Source organism: Penicillium longicatenatum (genome assembly GCF_028827895.1).
Source record: "Penicillium longicatenatum strain IBT 33135 chromosome Unknown contig_7_segment0_segment0, whole genome shotgun sequence".
Classification (NCBI taxonomy): Eukaryota; Fungi; Ascomycota; class Eurotiomycetes; order Eurotiales; family Aspergillaceae; genus Penicillium; species Penicillium longicatenatum.
In genome coordinates, this window is record NW_026643124.1 from 2886904 (window position 1) to 2910693 (window position 23790).

The 23790-nt window shown below is 50.3% G+C and overlaps 7 protein-coding genes across 7 annotated transcripts; 3 read left to right on the plus strand and 4 right to left on the minus strand.

The window, feature by feature from the left end:
- Positions 1-856: 856 nt before the first annotated feature.
- On the plus strand, positions 857-3764 carry N7484_011336 (uncharacterized protein; the record flags this gene model as incomplete). Its single annotated transcript, XM_057121723.1, has 11 exons — positions 857-860; positions 1159-1181; positions 1741-2083; positions 2160-2212; positions 2333-2340; positions 2396-2489; positions 2545-2694; positions 2760-2811; positions 2911-3368; positions 3422-3575; positions 3628-3764. 11 exons carry the CDS (start codon positions 857-859, stop codon positions 3762-3764), a joined length of 1476 nt encoding a protein of 491 aa, XP_056967477.1.
- Positions 3765-3922: 158 nt separating this feature from the next.
- On the plus strand, positions 3923-4946 carry N7484_011337 (uncharacterized protein; the record flags this gene model as incomplete). The annotated part of the gene is made up of 3 exons (XM_057121724.1): positions 3923-3928; positions 3982-4542; positions 4614-4946. The coding sequence occupies 3 exons, from the start codon at positions 3923-3925 to the stop codon at positions 4944-4946; spliced, it is 900 nt and encodes a 299-aa protein (XP_056967478.1).
- Positions 4947-5518: 572 nt separating this feature from the next.
- On the minus strand, positions 5519-8327 carry N7484_011338 (DUF2013 domain-containing protein; the record flags this gene model as incomplete). The annotated part of the gene is made up of 7 exons (XM_057121725.1): positions 5519-7089; positions 7139-7298; positions 7351-7451; positions 7520-7751; positions 7837-7955; positions 8005-8151; positions 8288-8327. The coding sequence occupies 7 exons, from the start codon at positions 8325-8327 to the stop codon at positions 5519-5521; spliced, it is 2370 nt and encodes a 789-aa protein (XP_056967479.1).
- Positions 8328-8777: 450 nt separating this feature from the next.
- On the minus strand, positions 8778-11695 carry N7484_011339 (class I alpha-mannosidase 1A; the record flags this gene model as incomplete). Its single annotated transcript, XM_057121726.1, has 3 exons — positions 8778-8820; positions 8879-10528; positions 10584-11695. 3 exons carry the CDS (start codon positions 11693-11695, stop codon positions 8778-8780), a joined length of 2805 nt encoding a protein of 934 aa, XP_056967480.1.
- A 901-nt stretch (positions 11696-12596) lies between these two features.
- On the minus strand, positions 12597-12833 carry N7484_011340 (uncharacterized protein; the record flags this gene model as incomplete). The annotated part of the gene is made up of 1 exon (XM_057121727.1): positions 12597-12833. One exon carries the CDS (start codon positions 12831-12833, stop codon positions 12597-12599), a length of 237 nt encoding a protein of 78 aa, XP_056967481.1.
- A 1158-nt stretch (positions 12834-13991) lies between these two features.
- atgI (autophagy protein ATG9) lies at positions 13992-16787 on the minus strand (the record flags this gene model as incomplete). The annotated part of the gene is made up of 1 exon (XM_057121728.1): positions 13992-16787. One exon carries the CDS (start codon positions 16785-16787, stop codon positions 13992-13994), a length of 2796 nt encoding a protein of 931 aa, XP_056967482.1.
- Positions 16788-18906: 2119 nt separating this feature from the next.
- N7484_011342 (GTPase-activating protein BUD2) lies at positions 18907-22738 on the plus strand (the record flags this gene model as incomplete). Its single annotated transcript, XM_057121729.1, has 2 exons — positions 18907-21703; positions 21756-22738. The coding sequence occupies 2 exons, from the start codon at positions 18907-18909 to the stop codon at positions 22736-22738; spliced, it is 3780 nt and encodes a 1259-aa protein (XP_056967483.1).
- Between the last annotated feature and the right edge of the window lie 1052 nt (positions 22739-23790).

Here is a 23790-nt window from a genome sequence, read left to right on the forward strand (position 1 = left end):
TCAATGTTTGACATTGTTTTATCATCTTGCCATATCCCCCCTTTGGGCTATGATCTTTGGCTTCCATGGATATTTTTCTCGGGTTTGTCTGTTGTACATGTACACACAATCCTGAAACTTCCCCGACACTTCTTAGCTTGCTTTTAGGTGTTTTGGTCCATTCGCTCTGGTGACCCTTCCATTGGCCTGTAGGCGTTCATTTCGGGTGAGGCGCAATGTGGATTACCCTTTTCTTCTCTTTTTCTTTTCTTTTGGCAGTGATCCCCTCTTTCTCTGATATCCTGGGTATTGGGCACCCGCACTTTCGTTTGAGGACATTGGAGTAGAGTTGTAAATGAAATGTTATTTTGGAATTATATCTTGAAATTTATCCCTCAGGAATTTACCTTTGGAGTTCCATGTGTCAGGAGAAAGGGCGTGGCAATTGGAGTATTGGAAATACATTAATACACCAGTCACAATCACAAGTCACTGTCACGCATGGTGACACCACGTAGGCCAGACTGTGATAGGAAGGTCGGGTTTATAATGGTGGGCACCTTTATCACTGCATGAATTAAACGGGTATTTTATGTATGGCAGCAAGACTGCAAGACTGCAAGTCTTTCGAAGCTTCAGAAGTGAATCACAGAAATCCTAAACCTGGAAAGCTCTCAATCCAGGACGAAATCGTCGAATATAACCTTGGAAAGACGATGCTGGAGGGCGGTGGGGCTCGGTGTTTACAAGTATCAGAAGGAAAACAACCTCAAATCTTTCCCCCGTCACCTCTTCCAACTTCTCACCTTCTTCTCCCCACCTTTTCTCTTCTACTTTGTACCACTCGAACGCGAACTTGACCACCACGATTCCAATCATGGGTATGTGCTCCGTGTCTATAATATTTCCACATTCCCCGTCTCCCTCACAGCGTGTTTCCCCTCTCCTATGTATCTTGTAATACTCGATACCTCTTTCCCCATTACTCCTCATATCCCCTTGGTACATTCTCACCCTCGGCCATTCCCCCCTCATCCAATCACCGTGCTGCTCACCCCCCAAAGTTGAACCTTGACGCCTGATCCTTCTTCTCTTTCGCTCTCCCCCGCTTTCCCTTCCTTCTCTTTCCCTCTTCCATATTTCCCCCTTATCGTTATTCTTGTTAACTAACTCGTCTAGCCGACGTCTATCGACCATACCAAGTAAGTTTTCGGATGATTTCTTTGGGAGGTTTTTTTTTCTTACTTCACATACTGTATAATACTTTTCTATCTTTCCTATCCATCTAACTATGAGGGTGCGATTCCAACATGCGCTCATGAAGCTATCGCGACGGGATGGTCAGTGCGGGGGCGGAAGCTTCTATGGAACGGGATCCATCATCCACGAGCTTGGATGTAAGGAGAAGAAAAACCCAAAAATGCCCGCGCACAATGCATTGGAGGCTCTCTAGCAACCGGCACAAAATGCGCTGTGTGCGCAAAGCTGGGGATGCTGTGTCCAAGCCTCTCCCGCGTCCCCCGGGGTCCTCGATTCGCGTTGTCTCAGCCTCCTAGTCACCTGACCCACCTCCCCCGAAACTCCCTGTTACTCCACCCATCTCTGCAATCGGATTCCCGCATCTCTTGATTTTCTCTCCTTCCACTTTCGCATTTCATTTTTCCCCCTCAATTTATCCATCTCGATTGTCTGCGGATCCCCGCAACTCTCTCCCTTGAGATGTCCGAATACCCCGATTACCCCGATTCTGACCGAATGCAGCAGCGTGAGAGATCTCGGTCGCCCCGTCGTCGTTCTTCTCGCAGCCCCCGACGTAGCCGTCGCTCGTACACTCCTCGCAGTCGCTCTCGCAGCCGTGACGATTACCGTCGCAGTGATCGTCGTTCGCGATCTCCCTTGAGTGCTTCTGGTGCAGCTGGATCGGGATCCCCCTACGGTGGACGCAGTGGTTACGCGCCGGGCAGATCATTCGACGATCGTTCAGTCAGCAAAGAAAATATGATGCAATCCGTTCGCGACTCGTCCCAACAAGACCGTCGGGTCTATGTTGGTAACCTGGCCTACGACGTCAAGTGGCATCACCTTAAAGATTTTATGAGACAGGGTGAGCAAGCATCCGATGCGGGGGGAGTGTTGAAAACATAATGGAAGACTGACCGGTGCTGGGTGGTGACTTATAGCTGGAGAGGTTCTCTTTGCCGATGTGTTACTTCTTCCGAATGGAATGTCGAAGGTGGGCGCCAATACGTAGAGTGGCTGGATCCCTTTCTACTCCCTGATTTTTCGTGGTTTCTGGTTTCCTTGCATGGACTGTTGGGTTGACGGGCTGGGCTTGGCCGTCCGGATATTGTAGGGATGCGGGTAAGCTGCAATGACTTGAAAATCATTTTGGGGACAATGAGCTAATGCGCATCAGGATTGTGGAGTACGCAACGAGGGAGCAAGCACAAAATGCAGTCAACTCGCTCAGCAATCAAAACTTGATGGGTCGTCTTGTTTATGTCCGCGAGGTATGCTGCTCACCGAGGTTAAGGATGAGGGGTTACATACTGAATCAATCAATAGGACCGTGAAGCCGAGCCCCGTTTCGTCGGTGGCCCCCCACGCGGCGATTTCGGCGGTGGTGGCCGCGGTGGCTTCGGTGGTGGATTTGGTGGCGGCCATGGCGGTCCTCCTGGTGGAGGTGCCCCTGGCCGTCAGCTCTATGTGTCGAACGTTTGTTATCCTCCGGCTCAGAGATACTGATTTTGATAAGCCCGGCTGTTAACGCATCATTGTAGCTTCCTTTCAACGTGGGATGGCAAGACTTGAAGGATCTTTTCCGCCAAGCGGGTAAGTTTTGCACTGGCTGGATGCTTTTTTGGCATTTCCCTTTCCTTTCTTTATTTTGTGAACGCTTGGTGAAATTGACTTGAACTCCCTCGATTTTAGCTCAGCAGGGTGCTGTTATCCGCGCCGATGTGCACACCGATCCCACCGGCCGTCCCAAGGGCTCTGGCATTGTTGCTTTTGAATCTCCTGATGATGCGCGTAACGCCATTGCCCAATTCAACGGATACGAGTGGCAGGGCCGACCCCTGGAGGTTCGTGAGGATCGATTCGCTGGCGGTGGCCCCGGCTTTGGTGGTCGTGGCGGCTTCGGCGGAGGCCGTGGTGGCTTCGGTGGTCCTGGTGGGTTTGGTGGCCGCGGAGGATTCGGCGGCGGTCGTGGTGGTTACGGCGGTGGCTTCGGTGGCCGCGGCGGTTTTGGTGGTCCTGGTGGTCCCCCTGGCGGTGCTCCTGGCTTCGGTGGTGGTTTCGACCAGGCTGCTGCCTCCGTTCCCCCGAACCCCTTCACCGATTTTGCTACCTCCGGGGGTGATAAGAGCGCGATTATCTACGTGCGCAACGTATGTACAAAGTTTAGGCCTAGTCTATGGTCTCAAGGCTGACAGGATGGTAGCTTCCGTGGTCCACTTGCAACGACGACCTGATCGACCTGTTCTCGACCATTGGTAAGGTTGAGCGGGCTGAGATCCAGTACGAGCCCAACGGCCGCTCTCGTGGCACTGGTGTCGTCGAGTTTGACACTCCGGACACTGCTGACACTGCCATCTGTACGTCATGATCTTCCTACCTGACGGAGAATTTATACTAATACCTGTACAGCCAAGTTCACTGGTTACCAGTACGGTGGTCGCCCCCTGGGCATCACCTTTGTTAAGTACTTGAACGCTGGACCTGGACCCGAGATGATGGAGGATACGGAGCCTACTGCTGGCATCACTCAAGATCAGATCATGTAAAATATGTCTTGACATGATCTGTGTTCTTTTAGGGGAGATTTTTTGGGGTTCTTTTTCTTTGTTTATCTGTTTCTGTGTCGCTGTTTCTCCGATGATTCCCTATTCCCATGTTGAAACTTGAGTTTTGATCTGCGTTAGCCTAGAAAACGTCTGTGCTCATGCACGTGCAGATCCGATCCACCGAACATGCAACTTTACTTGAACTCCTTCCGCGTAGTCTAAACTTCACCTTCTCCAACTCCAATTGCAAATAACCATGGCCTCAATCGCCCGGATCTGCCCACAAAGGGCCTTGACCTCCTACATCAAATCATCGCAATCTCTCCGCCCCCTCACAACCGCCTCTATCCGCACAACCCGACCAACAACCACACCACCAAGCCATCACTCACAACTTCCCAAATACCGATCCTTCCAACCAAGAAGACCCTACCACTCAACTCTCCACCCAGCCCTCCCAGTCCACGAATACACAAATAGCCAAATTGCGATCCTCGAAGCAAGTCTCGCTCACACCCCAGTCCACGGCTTCACCCACACATCCATTCTCCTTGGTGCCCGCGATGCAGGCTTTCTGGACGTGAGCATCCAGCTCCTACCTAACGGCGAATACGACCTCATCCTCTTCTGGCTGGCCAGCCGCCGCGGACTGCTCCGCGCAGCAGTCGAAAGTGGAGAAATCCAGTTTCCCGTGGGGCAGGATGTCCAATCCAAGATTAAGACACTCATCATGAAGAGAATGAAGATGAACGAGGTAGTCAGGGGACAATGGCAGGAGGTAGGATACACCCCCATTTTCAATTTGTCATTCGCTAGATCTCTTGCGATTGCGGTACTAACAAAAATCAGGCCCTCGCCCAAATGTCTCTTCTAGGCAACATCCCTCTCGCCCTCACAGAACTACATGCTCTTTCGAACGATATTCTCAGTTTGGCTGGCGATACCTCCGTCGATGCGAGCTGGTACACGCGCCGTGCTGCCGTTGCGGCTATCTACGCCAGTGCGGAGGTTGTGATGACGCGCGACCCGACACCGGATATGAGTGAGACCGAGAGCTTTGTTGAGCGGAGGTTTGAGGATAAGGATATTTTGGCTAAGAAGGTTGAGGTTGTCGGGCAGTGTGTTTCCTTCTTTGGTAACACTGTCGTTGGTGTCGCTAGGAGTTACGGGTTGAAGATTTGAGGCGGTTTATACTGTCTTGATTGATTGATTGATTTTATGGTCATTTGGCTGTCAAACCTTCGACCCTAACCTACACGCCTGGGTATAGGCGGTCTTGCCGTACATCCTCGCGTATTGTACTTTTATTTGATATTTGTCGGCCTTTTTATTTACATTCTACGGAATAGTTCATCTTCATCACGCTGATCACTGGTTACTTTGCTTCCTATTCTTTGGTCATCCGTTGTTTAGGTACATCTTCTATAATGCACAAAATGCATTACATACTGGGACACCAGTCCTAGTAAACAAATCAATCTTCAAGACAGCAAGCTACCTAAGTGTCATCTACATTCCTCTGTTCAACCTCTTAGTTCCATTAACGCATTTAGGAATCTGCCGAATTCCAACTGCTCTCAATGTTGTCATGTCATTATCATTTCAAAAGCAATTATGCGCGGCTATGAACCAAATGCAATCAAATCTTCTCCAGACTCACAAGCTGAATACCTATCGGTACAATAGGTATATAGATGTGAGTTGGGTCTAAGCTACCTAAATAGTAGTAGCACTAGATGAATAGCAAACCCGATCTAATGCAATGAAACATTCTGCACCGCTTCTTCTACACTCAGAGGTGCAGCAGACCCGTTACTTCCGCCTTGCTCATCACCAACTCGGAAGTCGAGTTCGGCGGTAGGGGATGTGGGAGAAAGAAGTATTGTGGGCGAGGTGGGTGATGTGGGCGAGAAGGGATCACGGGTACCATTACTATTACCATCAGACAATACTGGGTGGCTATGGTCATGTAGTCGTGGCTCTAGCTCTGTCTCTGTCTTCGATATCGGAGGTAAAGTAGTTTCCGTGATGATACCGGTTTCGTCATCATCCTTGGGTAGACTACCGCTGCTAGTTCCGCTCTCGACAGAGTCAGTGGGCATATGTGTCTTGCCACGGCCCCAGCGGCGAGTCTTTGGCGGCAGGGGCTTTGCGCCATGCTTGCCGACTGCTAAGGGTGCGGGAGATGGTGCGGGTACTGCTGTCCCTGGTGGTGGAGAAGGGCGGTGCTGACTGGAAGAAGGGGTGGTGGTTGCGGAGCGACGGGGTGGGGGCACAGCCGGGGGTGGGTTCGAGGCAGAGCGGCGTGCGTGAGTGGGATGTCCTGGGGGAACGAGGTGGGAGGTTGTAGTGGAGTTTCGGCGATCGATTTGAGTACTAGAGTGGGAGGGTGTATTTGGAGCAGTGTAGGTGGTAGGGCTGACCTCCACACCTTCAGGAATTGTGGAATTGCTGTTGCTGTTACGCTCACTGCTTGTGTCGACCGAGTGCTGCTGGTCTTCCTCGTCCATGGCGAGGCGACGACCGCGCCAGCGTCGGGATTTGGGAGGTTCGGGCTTAATCTTTGGCGGTCGGGTTGCAGGACCGTCTTTGCGGCTGGGTGTCATGATACCTGGTTTCTCGTGCAACGCTGCTACAGCTTGCACGCTCAGAGAGGATGAGCTGGCTGGTTCAAGATTCATGCCCAACCGTGCAACTGCGCTGAGCTTTCGACGGGATTCTGGCGCCTCGGATGAGCCCCGGGAGTCCATTCTTGTTGGCGATACTGCCCCTGGAGAGTCAGGGATGGTGCTGGCACGAGACAGTGAACGGGTCAGGTCAAGTGGATCTCCGATTTCAATTGGTGAGTCCTGCTGAACATTGTCTTCCAAGACTGTATCGATGCTAGCCGTCACTGCTACCTGAGTGGGAACTTCTTGCGCAACATTCATATCAGGTTCAACATTGCGCAGCCAATCTACCGTCGCACATCGAGCGACCAGTCGCCGCGTAGTTTCGTCAACCTCCTCAAAATGGAGTATCTTCGCTTGCTCGGTATCATTTCCATAGGAGACTTGACCCCGCACTAAGAGACTGAGCACCTTTCTAAGCTCGTCTCGTTTGTAGTGCGGTGGCTGTCTTAGCTGGGTATGTGCTAGAAGCGGATATAACACGCGCAAATAGGTATGCCGAAGTGCAGATGCCTCCTCAGGAAGGTCAAGCAGATTCCGGATCAAGATATCTACCAGAACATGGAGATCATTGGTAAAAAAGTACTCGTAAGTGCTGGGAGTAGTGAAAATCAGATAAAGCAGCTTCAGTGTCAGCAACTGCAGTGATGTTTCGGCTAATGCATGTTAGTTGCCTGTGTGTATCCATCAAGCAGAGAGACATACCTTCGCGGTTAATAAGCAGAATAATGTTCTCTCCAAAAGTCTTGTACAAACCGCCATACATAGACAGAACTTTGATGACCTTGTTGGTCAATTTGCTTGACGACGACGGCCCATCCACTGGATCATGGGCCGAGATCATAAATTGTTCATTTAGAACAAGCTGTTCGATTCGTTAGCTACTAATTTTGGGTTAGAAGGTCATACGAACTTACCAAGACTCGGATAACAGGATAATGATATGGATCCGTGACATCATAAGATAAATCCTCGATAATATCAAAAAGACACCGAATAAAGTCGTCATCCACGAGCACTGCACAGAAGGGAAAAGACCCATTATCAGCTTATTGGCATTAATGGGTAGTTCACCAAGAAATATACCCAAGTCTTCGATCCTGACACGCTGGACTCTCGACATCTCATATAGCAGATCCATCAAAAGCCGGTGCAGTCCCGCCTCACTATCCATATCTTCCCTCCTTCGCGCCTGGATAAGCTCCAACAGTCTGGCAAAAACACCTTCCTCATTCATCATCTGCAGCGACACTTCACTCTGTCGACCATCAAAGAGTAAAAACGACGTAATCAGGTGCAGGGTATCCGGGTCGTCTTCCTGTGATATGAAAAGTATAAGCGCACTGCTACAATGACCCAGGTATGTGGGATAGAAACAATATATTCGCAATTGGTTTTCGTACCTGCAAGAGACCGTAAATTATCTGTCGACGGACATAATCAACATTTTCGCCGAAGATGCTCGACGAAAAGAGTTTATACGAGCATTGCGAAATATCCCACTCTGACCGTAGGAATTCAGCTATACCCCATAAACAAAAATTAGTTCAAAATCGAACAAATCAACACACCCATTGCCGACGGTGACGCAGCAGTTCGGAGCGATATAAAGGAGGGAAAGGCACCTTTGTACTGAGTCGTAAAGCCCAAATACGCCCTCAAGACATCATCGATAAGGTCTTCCGAGTCGGCAGGCTTAGAAACGATCGCGTCGAGTTCTGTTGGTCGTTAATTGGGGGAATGACATGGTCACATGAAAATTGGATGATCATCAATAAGTCCGATTGGGGAGGGGAAGCACTCAGAACGCACGACCGCGCTGCTTGCTTTTTTCCCCGGGTAGTATACACTTACCATTCCAGAACTGTTCGGGCTCCGAGACCTCTTGCTCCATTTCCCGAGCTCAATCTGCGTCTTCGGGGCGTTAAGAGAGCACTCATCGCGGACCCCTTTGGGAGGTTGGAGATGCGGGATGTGTTGGAGGCGGGGCGACAACGGAGTACGTACCTTGGCTTTCCTCTTCCCGTTCTGGTGCTTGTGCCGCGCCGCTTTTTGCTTCATTGTTATTACATAAGCGATTTGATGTGCTTTCACCTGATCTGTACCGTAGGGCTGAGCTAAACCTGTGGTGATCATTCAGTAATTGATCTATAGCACACTTTTATATTATGACCTGGGCTGTTCATTGGAGGCAAATTTCGCCCTCTTTCCTTATACGAGTGGAGAACCTATATTATTGGAGAACCTTTGGAAAGACGGCTACAACACAAATTGAAAAGGAACTATCTATGCAATTTTCGCTGGTATCACTATGCAAGGAAAAAGAATTCAAACAAACAATACATTACACTCCAAACGGACGCTGGAATGGGTGCGCTTCGGTGTTCCTATTGATTCTCGTTAGTACTGTCCAGGACACAATCAAGTGCAAACGTTGAAACTCACAAGACATATTTATCCAAATCAACCACACTCGGATCGCTGAAAAGCAGATAGAAGTACTTTAAGGTTTCTGCCAACCAGAATGACTCCATGGTATCCTTCTGTACAGGCTTAGAAGACATGACGTCCACGATAGCAGCGTTTGCCAATTCCGTTCGAGTGTACTTTGAGACCGCCTCGAACATCTTCCAGCCCTTCCGTCGCCAAGCATCATCACCTGTGAGTCGGTACATGATGAAAATAGACTCGATAGCTTCAGGTCGGAGGTAGTAATCCGGCGAGGCGATGCTAACCATACCCGCCGGGAGATGGTAGTCACGGTCTGTTTGGGATAGAGAGGAGCCTGACTGGGGTGCACGAGGGGCATCTCGATTCTCAAGATCACTGACAGCTCCGGGAGTGGACGCTGGTGCGGGGATGGCAGATGGTTTTGCCTCCCTACCAACGCCAAATCCATCCCGCTTATAGACTTCCGGGTCTCTGTCGTGCGGGTTCAATGAACCCGGCATGGGTAAAGGAACAGCCATGCCGCTATCGCTGGCTCCGGATTCTGACTTTGGGTCGGAGACCATTTTGACGCGTTGTCCGTATGTGCTTTCTCCGCTGCGGAACTGGGCCTCGGCGGCAGAATCGCGAACGGGGCCGTAACGCTTGACTTCGTCGTCATAGCGCGTCTGGTCCCATTCGCAGGCTCGGTCCTTGCCACAAGGTAGCATACGGAAACGCTCCGGCATTATACCGGTGGTCGTCGATTCGTATGCCCACGCACAACCGTCGGTTAGTTTGGCAGCAAGGTCCATGTCTCCGTCGATGCCAAAGGCCTTGGCTCCAACAGCAACCATGCCTCCGATAAAGCAGGTTAGATGATGGCTCTCGTACATCAGCAAAGACTGAACATCGGTGGTTTTCTTTCCAAGGTCCAGGCTGGTGGTTGACCCCATAAACCGGATATCACGTTCACCCTTGACCATGGGTGTAAAAAGTAGGTTTTTGCGGGCTGCATCAATGGCCTTGGTGTACATTTTCTTGTACTGGTCGTTCGCACCACCGAGCAGGAGATACTCCTTGGGCAAATACTCGTACGTCGAGTCAGCCATTCCTCCCATCGTATACTTGTTATCACGGTACGCGTTGGGCATCAGCAACCCCCCATTGCACTTGGGTTGATCTGCCTCAGCCTCGATATCCAGATTGCCAGAGCTAGAACTCTTGTGATAGTTGGCTGGCTCTGCCTCTGCAAAATCGTCCATCAAGGCATCACGTGAGATCAAGTTGAGGTAACTGTTCAAATCAGTCGGCGCAGCGTAATGCTTATGAGCCACGGTCGTTGTTGTGCTGTTCTGCGTTTCTGTTGGTGTTTCCACCAAAAGCTCTTGGGCTCGGGGCTCTTCTTTGTTGATAGAATTACCAGGGTTGATTTGCTGGTAAGCTTTATATTTCGCACAACCCTGTGCATTGACTTTCATGGGCCACAGTCCTGGGATAGAGGTTTGGTCTTGCAGCCCCTCTAGCTCGTTCGTAATCCGTGCAATAGCATCATAGTACTTGTCTTGCTGGGTCAATTGAGCCAATCGAGTGAATTCCAGAGACATAGATCCAATTTCGGCCAGTCCAGCCTTAGATGATGCTCTGTGGGGTCGAACCACATGGTCCCTGTGGGAATGTTAGTCCCAGCATTTTAAGCAAACGTGAACAAGATGATACCTACGGTGTCCAACGGTAGTAAAGTACCGGCATGCGGTTAGGTGTATCAAAAGCACCGATCAAGATCTCAGCGAGCTCCTCCGCCTTCTCCAGTAGCACATCGTATCGCTGTGCAGAGATATCATAGGCACCAAGCAAGCCACCAAGATACCGAATCACAGTTTCAAACATAGGAATATCCTCTCTGGCCGAGGTCATGAAATCGATTTTCTTAATCGCATCGACTGCTTCCGAGAACTCCTCCTTCATCTCCATGATCCATAGGGTGTCAAGCGAATCCACCAATGTCGCTCCCCATCCATTGAATGGATCCTCAAATGCCGCTGAAAGAGGCTTGATCTCGTCATGACCCATAGCAATCTTTTTATACCCTTCCCATGCGTGCTTGAACTCGGCTTTGATCGTGCTGAGCTGCTGCAATCGTTCCTGCTTGTCGGCAGTCGCCTCATCCTTAAACTTGGCCTGCAGCTTCGGCATGGACTTCGCATATGTCTTTGGTAGCTTGATAAGCTCAGCCGATGAAACGGGGAATCTTTCGGGGAATTTTCTCCATCGCGTGGTTGGTGCGCCGGGTTCGTGCTTAGTTGCCACCCTGCCTGAGCCTTCGATATCGATCTCTTCCAGAAGAGCAGAGCTCGAATCACTCAAGCTCGAATCCGAACTCACGGGCGGGCGCTTATTACCACTGGAGACATCACTGGAAATGGAGCCAGTGTTCTTCAGGCCGTTCGCTGTCCCCTTGCTTGGAACCTTCTCCTGTGCATTGTTATACGAGCCCGCTCCCGAAGACGAAGCCGAGTTCTTAGTGTCCTCCTTTAACGGAGCTTCTGAGATAGTCGGCGGACTGAGATTCTCAGAAGAGTGGGATCCAAACGAGTTATAATCAGGCTCCGCAGGCGCAAACCGGTTGCTTCCTTTTTCCACCGGGACGCCAGGGATGGGCTTCGCGGCCGGCGCGGACTGGGATTTTGGATAAGCTGCAGTATCCGGATAGTGTATCGCAGGAGTCTCGATGATGGTATCAGCCCAATCGCGCGACCGAGCGAAATGAAGGACCGCAAGGATAAATGCTGCCGCGAATACGAGGAGCACTCGGTAGCGTCGAGCGCGAAACATGACGGGCCCGTGTTTCGACGGGATGAATAAATGAATGACGGGAAGGAAAGGGAGTGAAGAAGGGAAACAAGAGGAATGAATTTGGATAGAAATCAAAGAAAATATTAAATTCTAGACCCTTGGCCTTGTATCACGAGACTAAAACAACGAACGATCCACATGTGATGGGTGACGCGCGATTGAGGCAAGAATGTTATTGGATCAATTGTATGGATCCAGATCTCTAGTTCCTGCTCCATCACTCTAGTGTTGACATTAACCCCAACTAGGCATAATTGCCCGACTGGGAGATGAAGCTCTTCTATTTTTAAATATGATCCTTGTTCCTGGAAATCTTTGCAATCTCCCTACACAAGAAGAAGGAAAAAAATATCGTCAAACTCCAAAGGAAAGGGGGAAGAATAAGTGCTGACTGGGTTCAGCTCTTCAGGGTTCTCGACCGTAGCCAAGCCTGCCGAGCTTCCTACCGCAGTCTTCGGGGACCACAACTGGATGAGGGGGTGTACGCCACCGAGGGTCAAACGCAGGGGGATCCAATCATAGAACACGTTGATTCGGATCATAAGTAATACATGTCTATTTGAGCCTAGACTGACTGCAGCCTTGAGTTGTTTCGCTTGAGCGGGTCAGCAAGGGTCCGGAGGATCAACCTATCATCGTGGGGGGGTTCTATGCCCAATTTCCCTTTCGTACCCGAGGCTGTCATGCTCCTAATACGAAGAACGCCAAGTAATGCCAAGATGGAGGAGTAGAAAGCCTTGTGGAAGTATCCGTCGTGAATTCCTGAAGTATTTCGATGCACCGGGGATAAGGTTCGCCGCTCTATTAAAGTAGATGCACATAGACTTGGCGCTATATAGCTAAATAACTAGATAATCGGTTACGCCAGTGGCCTTGAATATCAAGCAGAAGATCGCCCCTGCATTATGGTAAGCTGCCGGTCTGGGCGAAGAGTATTATAATCAATGAACGGCTTCTTCGAAATATCTGCTAGCTGATCCCAGATGTAGTCGGTCACCCGGCCCTGGCGCTCGTGGGTAGTCGCTCTGGTGCAAACCGCCCAAACTCCTCGGTCCATCCGTCCACAGTAAAGTCGCTCATGAACCCCAAGGTACGTTCGCTGGCTGAGGCCCGCCATCATCTATAGGATCGGTAGATGCATATCGATTTTATAAGATTTTCTATCCGTTATTTTATGTTGCCGCGAAACAAGATTAAGTGGGAGCGATCAATAGTAACAAAAGTTAACATAACCAAAAAGCTCTGGCTATCGATTACGAATATGCATGCCAGTCGAGGCATGGGAAGATAACAGTATGTACCAGCACGGATCATTGCCATTGCGCTGAAATCGGCGGTTTCGAGGCGGTAGCTCGTAGGCAAGTTCTCCGGCGCTAGGAATCGCATATTGGAGGATCAATAGCTAAGTGATACGTGAGTGGTCCTCGGGCTCATAGAATATGTCGACGAGGCAGACGACTACAGCGTTTGGACGTGTGAGGGCCACTGAAGTCGGGCATTTAAGTAGTACGACTAGGAGATATAGTATATGTTTTGTGTACAGCTCTCCATTCACCCCACAGGCTATAAATACATCACGGAAGCTTTGATCTGCAGACGCCGATTTCTGTGTTAGAGCCCGTCGCTAGGTCCTATCCTCCTCTTGAGTCAAAAAGGAGAGTCCTTATTTTTATGAGATGTTAATAAGATCTTATTCCCAGATCGATGGGGCCTTTTACTTTCAAAAACTGGCACTGCCCTTTAATTTCTTCTAGTGGGTCACTCATTCCATCCATCTCAGGGTGCAAGCGGACAGCGGCCGGGATCCCGCTAGGCCATAAATGCGCAGGCGACAGGATGATTTGCATCATGCTGGCGGGTAAAAATTACGGACTCAGTCAAATAATCTAATATTCTGTCCAGCCCCGCTATGGGGCAAATCGCTGCCTATTTAGTAAACTACTTATTGATTGGACCGAACTACGAGAATTTCTGTCGGAGATTAGTTCAATTAAATACCAAGATTTTCACACGACCCGGGGAGCAAAAAGCGGTAAGGGGTGAGCACTAAATCAGAAAGGGAAACCAAGATTGCTAGACACTAACCGGTATATACGTGGTCTGATGGTAGACCTTGCACCTGTCTAGCCCTATACAACACGGATAGGTCCTAAAAAGGAGAAGAAAGAATCAATTCTAGATCGCTAAACAAGGCAAAAACAAAAATTCATGGAGACTACATGATTGGGCTTTCTGAATAATTTCCCCGTTATGCGTGAATGATACCTTCAAGACTCTATATTCCAACCGTAGTCCGTCGACCGTCCGTATTGGCTTTCTGGAACTGTTGGATGAGACCCAGAACACCGGCTCCTCCAGCGATGTCATTCAAATTCTCACCCTCATTGCCTTCATCAACTTCTTCTTCGTTGGCCAGTGGATTCATTCGCCAGGAATCTCCCAAGTCCCCATCGCTCGTGCCAACCCCGCCACTTGATGTACCGGTGGGGCGCGGGGCGCGGGTGGAAGAGTCATGGGTCTCCGATGGTGACTCTTCGTCCTCAGCGGTATCAGCCATAGGATGCTGCGACCGAGCAAGGCGGGAACGATGATAGGGGGCAGCCCGTCCGGGGCGGAAGCCCGATGCAGATGGCTGATTATGCGGGTCTAAAAGCATGGAAGCGGTGGGGGAACGAGTATGGTCGGCTGCCATGGGTCGAAATCTCGATGCTACAAGGGACGGACCCAATTGCCCCATAGGTCCTGATCGAGGTTGGGGATCATATCGATCATGGAGACCGCCTATCTCGTGGGGCCCAAGCGTAGGTAAATTCGGGGGTGGATGGAATGGCCGTCGACCAGCAGACGGATTATTGGTACCATAGTGATCCAAGAACCCATAGTATGAAGCAAGCATCTTTCCGTCCTTTGTCGAGAAGTAATCCGCCCGCAGATCTTGCCTGCCCGGTGTGTCCCTCCGGCCTGCGGACATGACATTTGTGCCTTTTTTGAAATCAAAGACCGCAAAAGAGCAAAGGTAGCCCATCCCATCAACATGAACCGTAAATTCGCGAAAGAAGTCTATCAATCGGTCACTGCATTTGGGAAGGCTGAACCACAGCACAAAAGGCGTGAAGATCATACTGAGGATCTCCTCAAGGAAGATGACGATCTTCATTTGGTAACAAACAGCGAATTCTTTGCGCACATCATCGCTGTGCAGGCGGCCTTTCCAGGTGCTCGGAAAATAGTGCGTAAAATCGATCAGCTCAAGTAGTGCGTATTCAGGATCAAAGACGTCGGTTTCTTCGGGAGCCAGTCCGCGTGCAAATGCCCATACCGTACCAAAAATACCCAGGTAAAAGAGAACGGTACGGTCAGGAGTGATCTCAAATCCTAGGAATAATTCGGGGTCCACCAGTGACGCAAGGGCAAGTACAGAGGCCAATGCACCGGAGATGAATGCCACAAACCGGGCTACCTGAACTGTCTTGTCCTTGGGGAATTGGTCGATGTAGCGACTGGCAAATGGATAGGACATATTGATCCGACGCTCAAATAAATGCCAGAGCTCATTGAACTCGCGAAACTTCCACTCCGCCAGCGGGGTGTATTGGCGTGATCCGATCTGGCCCGGGTTCTTCTTAAACTCATTAAAATAGCGGAAAAAGTAGTGCATAAGAAAGTAGACCACGATGAATGGCGCGACGAAGATGTTCATAATGCCAGCAAATATAAAGCGTCGTCGCAACCCATCACTCAGCGCTCTCCGGTGGGTATCTTTTAGAAACAAGGTGCGCAGCTGACCTTGTTCATTGAAAACGTAGTCCATGATGCATAAGTTAAGATTCCATTCTAATGTGCGCGAGAAAAGCTGACGATTTCTCAGAAACGGGACGGGCAGCGTAAGATCCAATATGTCTTTGTTGACTAAGGCAATCATAAAATTTTCCTTGCGCATGAGACGATTCGCAATGTCATGAGCATCCATTCGCTGTTTTGATTGACTGCCCATAAATCGTCGATGTTTGGCAGACACTGCTGCGGCCGTGGCGGGATTAGAATCTCGCAGCGTCATCAACCGGCTGACAACTTCTTGCCATGCGATGGTTTGTACCTCCCCGTCCGAAACTCCAAGCAAGTAGTAATAGAAGTCATGCATGTGCTGAAGCCGTCGAATGTCCAGCAAATATTGGAAAAGCTTCCCAATCCAGAAGAATGTGCATAACCATAGCAAAAAGAGCGTGGAGCCAGACATCTGGGAGGTGCATTTGGGGATCAAAATCTCGTCCAGTGATTTGCTGCCTCTGACCTTGTGGTAGTTGACGCAGTTGGTGAGGAACGTGGAGAACCCCACTACAAAGGCAAACGTCAACAAATTCAAGGCGCGACTCAAAAGAATGGACCAAAATCCATTTCCCAGGAAATAAATGTATACATCTTTCAAGAAATTGTCCAAATCCTCTACATTTGCCCAGCGCCACATGGCTTTCTTCTTAGGGTCAACGTTAGCTAAGCTTAGGTGCTGCCCATAAAACCATCGCGTCCAAGGATGACGGTTATCAGTATCTGATGGTTGTCGATTATGGGACGTTTCCCAGCGTCGTGGCGGTGCAGGGTGTGGAGATGGTCGAGGACTAGGGGTTCTGGAGCGACTGGGCATCATTTGAGGCGGGGGAGGGAGCCTTGATTTCAGGTCCTCATCATCATGACCCTCCACCAAGAGTGACTGTGGTACGTCCTCATCTCGATCATCAAGCTCATATCCTTGCGGCGAAGCCTGCGTCATCCATCGGGGTCTGGAGGGTTTTCGACGACGCGAAACCGACGGGGAGCCGCGAGGATTGGTCTTCGGTGATGGCCGACCCAGCAGGGCTGCAGTTGGGCTAGACAGTTCGCTATCCCTTGCATCTGCCAGCGCGTCCTCCAGCTCTCCGTCACTATAATTTTCCTGGTCCCCCATTGGGCCCATCCCTGCACGCTCTTCAACATCAGAGGAATCGGATTCGGCATCGTGTTCTCGGATAGCTTCATAGACGGATGGCGAGTCTGTGGGTGGGAGAAACCGCGAGAGTATATTTGAGGACATCATCTTCCAATCCGACTCAGATTGATGCTCTCGAGTCTTTGAGAATTATCGCCATGGATTGGCGGAGCTCTGGGAGGGATTCCGATAAGGTCAACACGGCGCTGTGGGGATGCGGTCACTATCCACAACAGCTTTCAGTACAGCACACAGCGATGCATGGGCTGTAATCAAATACGATATACCTTTCACTCTTCTCTCTGAGATCTAGGGTTCTCTTCTCGTGAGATTATGACCCGGGGCATCTGATCATGGACACGGGACCTATTGAGGAAGCTATCAGGTGGTGATCTGGACTATGACATAATATCGTGGCCTGAGGCCACAATCTAATCATGTTACGACACGAGTCATGTGGATGGCTTAGTCAGTGCGGGGTCTCGGGAAGGAAGAACAGTGTGTTAGTGGAACACTAACTTAGTATGCATGATGCACTGCTACTGCGCTGTTCGTTTTCTAGAACCGTCAATCTGGCGGTGACTTAATTTGAAATTGTTTCACGAAGGCCTGGTCACCACTTCGGGGGACTTCCAGACTTCAGGAGACGAATATATGAGGCGGGAATCTACTTGATGACACGGCCCCAGTCCGCAACCCACTTTGAAGTTAGTACCCGCGTCTTTTTTCCCCTCCGAGATGTCGGGACTTCCTATCATTTCGCTTCTGATTGCTAATTTACCAAAGGGTCCATGGGCTTGAGATCCCCTCGGAATGGTGGATATAGCGGGTTATATCCCAACTGCACCTAGTTATGTAGCTAGTGCGCTTATGCATGGAACCAGGGCGCAACAAATAACAAGAGATTTTGCACGGTGGCATTGGCTCCAGAAAGAGGGTCCGATCGACAACAGCCGGGATCATGAGCCTGTGGCCACTGATTCATGATGATTCGCCCCTATGCATAGACACTAAAGTACCTCCCCCGAAATGGATGCCACGCAATTACTGAGTAAAATAATATGGGAACAACACACTATCCTGAATACGGCGAGGCCTTAGTTCGGGCCCGACGCTAAAGCGTGGGAACTGAGGACTAAAGGAAACTAAGGGGAATCGCCTTCTCTACTGCCGTGTAGCCTCTTTAGCGCCTCTCTGCACTCCCGATTGGCGTAATCTTGGTATTCCCGGTTAAAGGCTTGAAGAAGCGGGATCTTTGGTCTCCGTTGTGTACCTGGAGGAACGAGAGAGAGCGGGTTTCCGAGGTACGATGATCTGGTAAAGTTCAAGCTGAGGAGGATCTCATCGAAATATTCATAAGAATAATAATCAAGTCGAAACGGTTGGTACTGTCATCTCGACATTTGGTAAGGAAGTTGGTTTGCGGTGGATTTCTTCTCCCCTTTATACACACCCAGCTCCGTTATCCACTTCTCTCCCCTCTTCCCTTCGCCCCTCTCCCTTCCCTTTCACTAAGGAAAAAAATTCACAATTCATCGGTCCGGAGGATCTATATATCCCCCATCCTTGCCTTTCCTTGGCTCCGCCCGGAACGTCTGCTTTTCTGCTGGGGGATCTGCAAAACACGGACGCACACACACAAACCCACTCCAAACGAAAGCGCCCCCTCCCTCCACCTCCCCAGCATCCCGCCCCGGCATCTCAAGACCTCCCAATTTCAAAGGGGACTGATGAAGGTACGTCTATCTTGTCCATAAGCCCGCTTACTTCCCTTTCCTTCCCTCTCCCTCGATAAAAAATGATATCACGCCCGCTCCGGGTCTCTCTTTCGGGCTAGCTTTGAAACCGACACGCCGCTACATCTTCCTCCCGCGACAATATCACGCATCGCAATCAAACTTTCCAACAATTGATCGCTCACCGTATATTTGCTAGATTCTGCATCTCTCAGACAAACGACGGTGACCCGCGATTCCTCTTTGTCCCTGCCCCGACTCGCCGTCTCGACCGAATGTACGACTCCGGCCTCCTTCCTTCCCCTGGACTCCATGTGTTCTCATAACGACTCCCTGCACAAAATCCGACTTTCGTTTATACTCGTGCGGCTGGGCAGGTTTACGGAATCTTTGTAATATTGGTGTCGAGGTAGCCCAAGCGCTTTCCTTCGGTGTGGACCTTCTCCCCATCACGCTCCCGTCCGCTCGCGCGAGAGTGACGACCGGGCAGAATGGATCCAGAAAACCCCAATGGACACAGTACCAAACGGAACTCGATACACCAAGCATTATATAGTCGCCCTGTGGAGCGACGATCGAGCAAGAAGTCTTCATCTAGGGACCGCCACGGCATGGTCTACCCAGACAGCTTTCGAGACACTGGCATTCGTACGGTGACCCCGGAATCACACTCCCCTTTATCTGAGAGCGAACACTTTACCCAAAGTGCGCCCTCGCCACGAACTACCATGCGATCGCGAACCGTCGAACGAACCGAGCCGGAAGCGCCGACGGAGGGAAGGACCGTGCGGACGCGATCACGAACCACAACGATGGAGGAGCAACGAAGCGACATAGGGTCCAATACCGTGAAGTCTCGCGCACGTATTGGGTCAGTCAACGCCGCCAGCTCATCTCAACCCAAGACGGCTGAAGGTAAAACCTCGGAAGATTCCTCCTCCTCCATTGGATTCCCATCGATACAATCTCCCAACTATATTGGTCAAGCAGTTACACGCCAGCGAAAATCCCCTGGGAGTAGCCGATCACCAACAGTCGCACACAACCAATTCGCCTCACCTCTCTCGAACACCGATGCCGCCAAGATACTGCAATTGATGAAGACCACTTGCGGAAGGATGCATGGAATCCTGTCTTTCCGAACATCTTCCAACTCCTCATGGGGGTCAAGCCCCTGGACCTCGGGATACTGCGCAATTAATGTCGCTACTGGAAGTCTCATATACCAGGCAAAGGGAGAACCTGCTTTAGCAAAGACCCTCATCCCTGATCTCCGCGGCTGCCGGGTACGGACTTTGTTTGATTCAGAGCTTCAGACAACCTACCTGAGCGTTCATACATTCACCTCCGGGCTGGGCATCCAGCTACGGCCTCATGTCAACGAAACATTCGACTCTTGGCTCGCAGCTCTATTATGTTGGCAGCCCATACGTCCCAAGGGCGTTCAGAATAAGATGACCAAACCTCAATCCGTCATTATCGGAGACCGACGAATCCCTGAACGTCGAAGAAACTCTGAGACCGCATCCCAAAAAGAAGCCGCTATCATCAAGGTCGGTAAGATGCTTCTTTGGGACAAACCGTCTGCGGCTGGAGTGCGACCGGCATCGGCGGTACGTCGCGTTTCGACATATAGACAGTCAAGAGCCCTCTCTTCCTCCTGGCAGCGAGTGAGCTGTAGGCTACTAGAAAACGGCTTTTTTAAGCTCTATACTGAGTCTGATGTTGCTCTTGTGGCATGCATTCAACTTTCGCAATTATCGCGCTGTGCCATTCAACAGTTGGATTCGTCGGTGCTGGATGATGAGTTCTGCATCGCCATTTACCCGCAATACACAGCACATCCCGTTCCTGATGCAGCGATGCGTCCCATCTATCTCGCTCTGGAAACCCGCGTCCTTTTCGAGGTCTGGTTCGTTCTGCTGCGTGCATTTACCATCCCAGAGCTCTATGGTCCTCAACTGCAAGCTACAGAGGAAGACCCGAATAAAACCCCGGAGGCCGACAATTCACCCACTAAGGGCATGTTTCGAATTGAGAGAATCCTACACTTGCGAGTTACGGAAGCGAAGCTTTTTCGTACCAAGGAAGAGGAAACACCGCGAAGTCGAAAACAATCTAGATCGCATGGTTACTCTGCTCCGGCCTCGCCCAAGGCTAGCGACTTTTACACGGAGGTTCTTTTGGATGGGGAAATTCGCGCGAAGACTGCTGTTAAATACCGCACCACAAACCCATTCTGGCGAGAAGATTTCACCTTCAATGATTTACCGCCAGTCCTGTCGCAGGCTTCTATATTGGTCAAAACCCTCAACGCACAGAGAGATTGGACGCTCATTGCGCAAGGGACATACTCGTCCACTCAAGAAGTCAACGCAGTCAACATGCTCGATGAAATTGAGATTTCCACCAATGACGCAGTGTTTGGACGGGTGGATTTGCGGTTGGATGAATTGGACTCGGGCGTGGACTCTGAAAAGTGGTGGCCCATTTTAGATGATCATGATCAAGCAGTTGGTGAAATGTTCATGAGAGCTCGAATGGAAGAGACAGTAGTCCTGATGTCTGAAGAATACGCCCCGATGAAGGAGCTCCTTCACAAATTCACCAATGGCCTAACAATCAATATGGGCCAAGTGATGTCGTCTGAATTGACGCAGCTCGCTGAGATGCTTCTGAATATCTACCAGGTCTCTGGGTCCACAGTAGACTGGATCTCGGCGCTGGTCGAGGATGAGATCGATGGCCTCCACAAGGAGTCCACCGCTAGTCATCTGCGGTACACGACAAGAATTCATTCGAATGACACCCGGGAATCCTCCGGTCATGACCGTAATGTCCTAGTCAGAGATATGGGGAGGACAGCCACTGTGGAAGCCAATCTCCTGTTTCGCGGGAATTCGCTCTTGACCAAAGCACTCGATCAGCACATGCGTCGGTTGGGTAAAGAATATTTGGAAGAGACGATCGGAGAGCGCCTACGCGAGATCGACGAGAGTGATCCCGAGTGTGAAGTGGACCCAGCTAGAGTTCCGCGTGCCGAAGACCTTGATCGCAACTGGCGGAACCTAATCAATCTCACCACGATGGTCTGGAAGTCCATTGCGATTTCATGGTCCCGGTGTCCTGCTGAGCTCAGGCGTATCTTTCGACATGTCAGGGCGTGCGCTGAGGATCGCTATGGCGACTTCTTGCGCTCTGTGACTTACAGTAGTGTATCTGGCTTCCTCTTCCTACGGTTCTTTTGCCCGGCCATTCTCAACCCCAAGCTCTTCGGGCTCTTGAAAGGTAAGAGCCTCTGTATGCCCTATTCTGTTCTATTCGCTCACTATCCTCGCAGACCATCCCCGTCCTCGCGCCCAGCGCACTTTAACCCTCATTGCCAAGGCCCTCCAGGGCTTAGCCAACATGACAACATTCGGCAACAAAGAACCATGGATGGAGCCCATGAACAAATTCCTGGTTGGCAACCGCACCGAGTTTAAGCAATTCGTCGATCTTATCTGTGACATCCCGTCGAATGCGACAGCTCCTATTCCCACCCCCTCCTATACCACTCCGTTGCAAATTCTTGGACGGTTGCCACCTACCTCGCGTGAGGGCTTCCCTAGTCTTCCATTTTTGGTCGACCAATCCCGGTGCTTCGCAAACTTGATTCACATTTGGCTGGAAGTTGTCCCTGAGCGACTCTCTGAATTGGAAGAGATCGATCCGTTCCTTTCCAAGTTTCATGAATTGGCACTTCACCTGCAAGAGCGCACTGAAGATTGTTTGGATGAGGCTGAGCAAGCTGAACGCCCAAATGATACTCTTCAGATCAAATGGGAGGAGTTAGTGGATTCCATGGAGCGGGCCGTGACCTTCTATGATGAGAGTTCAAGCAAGCCAGCGACTCCAGCTCCGGATTCTACTGCTACTGCTCCTGCTGCCCCAGGGTCTGCTGCCTCGGCAACTCCAGGTCATCGTGGCTCTATTGGATTCTTCGCACCTCGACCTCCCCTTCCCCGTCGATCAACCGACTGTGCGCCAGAGGAGGATGACACTCCACCCAGCTCTTCCTCTGCCACTTGGGATCAGTCTCGCATGCCCTTCACGATACCCCGATGGTCTGATGCTCGCGATAGCACCGGCAGCTCCAAGAATTCCTCTACCTATTCTCTCGACCACTCTGAGAATTCCAAGGCTCGCAGGTCCAGTGTAACGAAGGAGAGCTCTAGCAAATACCGCTTCTTCGATTTTGTCCCTGCTCCCTCCCGCCGCAAGGCCAAGGAACGTGATCAATCCGGTCATCACTCACATGAAGATCTCCGGAACGAATTCTGATCGACGAACTCCCCAATATGCCCTAGCATTTATTGATCTCTGGTTCTTTACTCTTTATGTGCTCATGAAGTCCACGCTCCTCTTCTTGTGTTCTCGTCCTTTTTCCATTCCATTCCCTCTCCATGTCATCCCAGCATGTGTCACGGTGTTGATACCCTTTCCCCTCTCTTGGTTTTGGTTTTTTTTATATTGTGTTTCAGGCTTAGCTCTCCTGTATGCCCGGTAAACCCCGACCCAGCTCTTGCACGACAAGAAATCAAAACCAAAACAAGAAAGAGATAAATCTTACACAGAATCGGGCGGTTGGGCCCTTGGTTTACACAAAAGCACACTTATGCTGGGTCGGGGTCTGAAATTTTTGGAGGGCATATTTCTTTATACTGTTTCTGCATGGGCAGACTCGTGGGAGAGGCTATCCAATGTGTAAATATTCTTGATATCTCCCCAAATAGACGGATTGGGCTTTTTACCTATGCTGTTTATCACAAACATCATGATTCGTAGATATATACATGTTCTCTGTAGATCAGCAGACCTGCCGTTATTGCCATGCATGGCTTTGTTCTAGAAAAGAAAGATCAACATGACCCATGAGGATCATACTTATACATACCTAGCCTAAACGCTTTTTAAGGCCATGATTTCTGATGCACGTTGGTTAATTTAACCACTCAAACCTTACCTATAGGTTCCCGGGCCGATCCCGCATAGTGCTCCCGTATCGTCCTGTTGTCTGCCTTTCCAAGACTCATATTCTATTGTTGTTCTACGATGATTTCAACAGGCTACTACATGTCATAGTAGTCAGGCTTTGTCTATCCAATACGGAGGTGAAGATCTGTGACAACAGTAGTAAATATGTGCTTTTTCTCGGTTGATTCAATGTCATTGCAATTTAGCCTACACACAGAACCTTTTCCCACTTCTGAGAAGCGCGTCTCTATCTAGATAGACTGAATCAGCGAGAGGACGCAAAAATGCATGATAACATGTCTTCATTGTTTGAAGTCATTTGGAACCACACTATACTCGAGAATAAAATTATACACAGC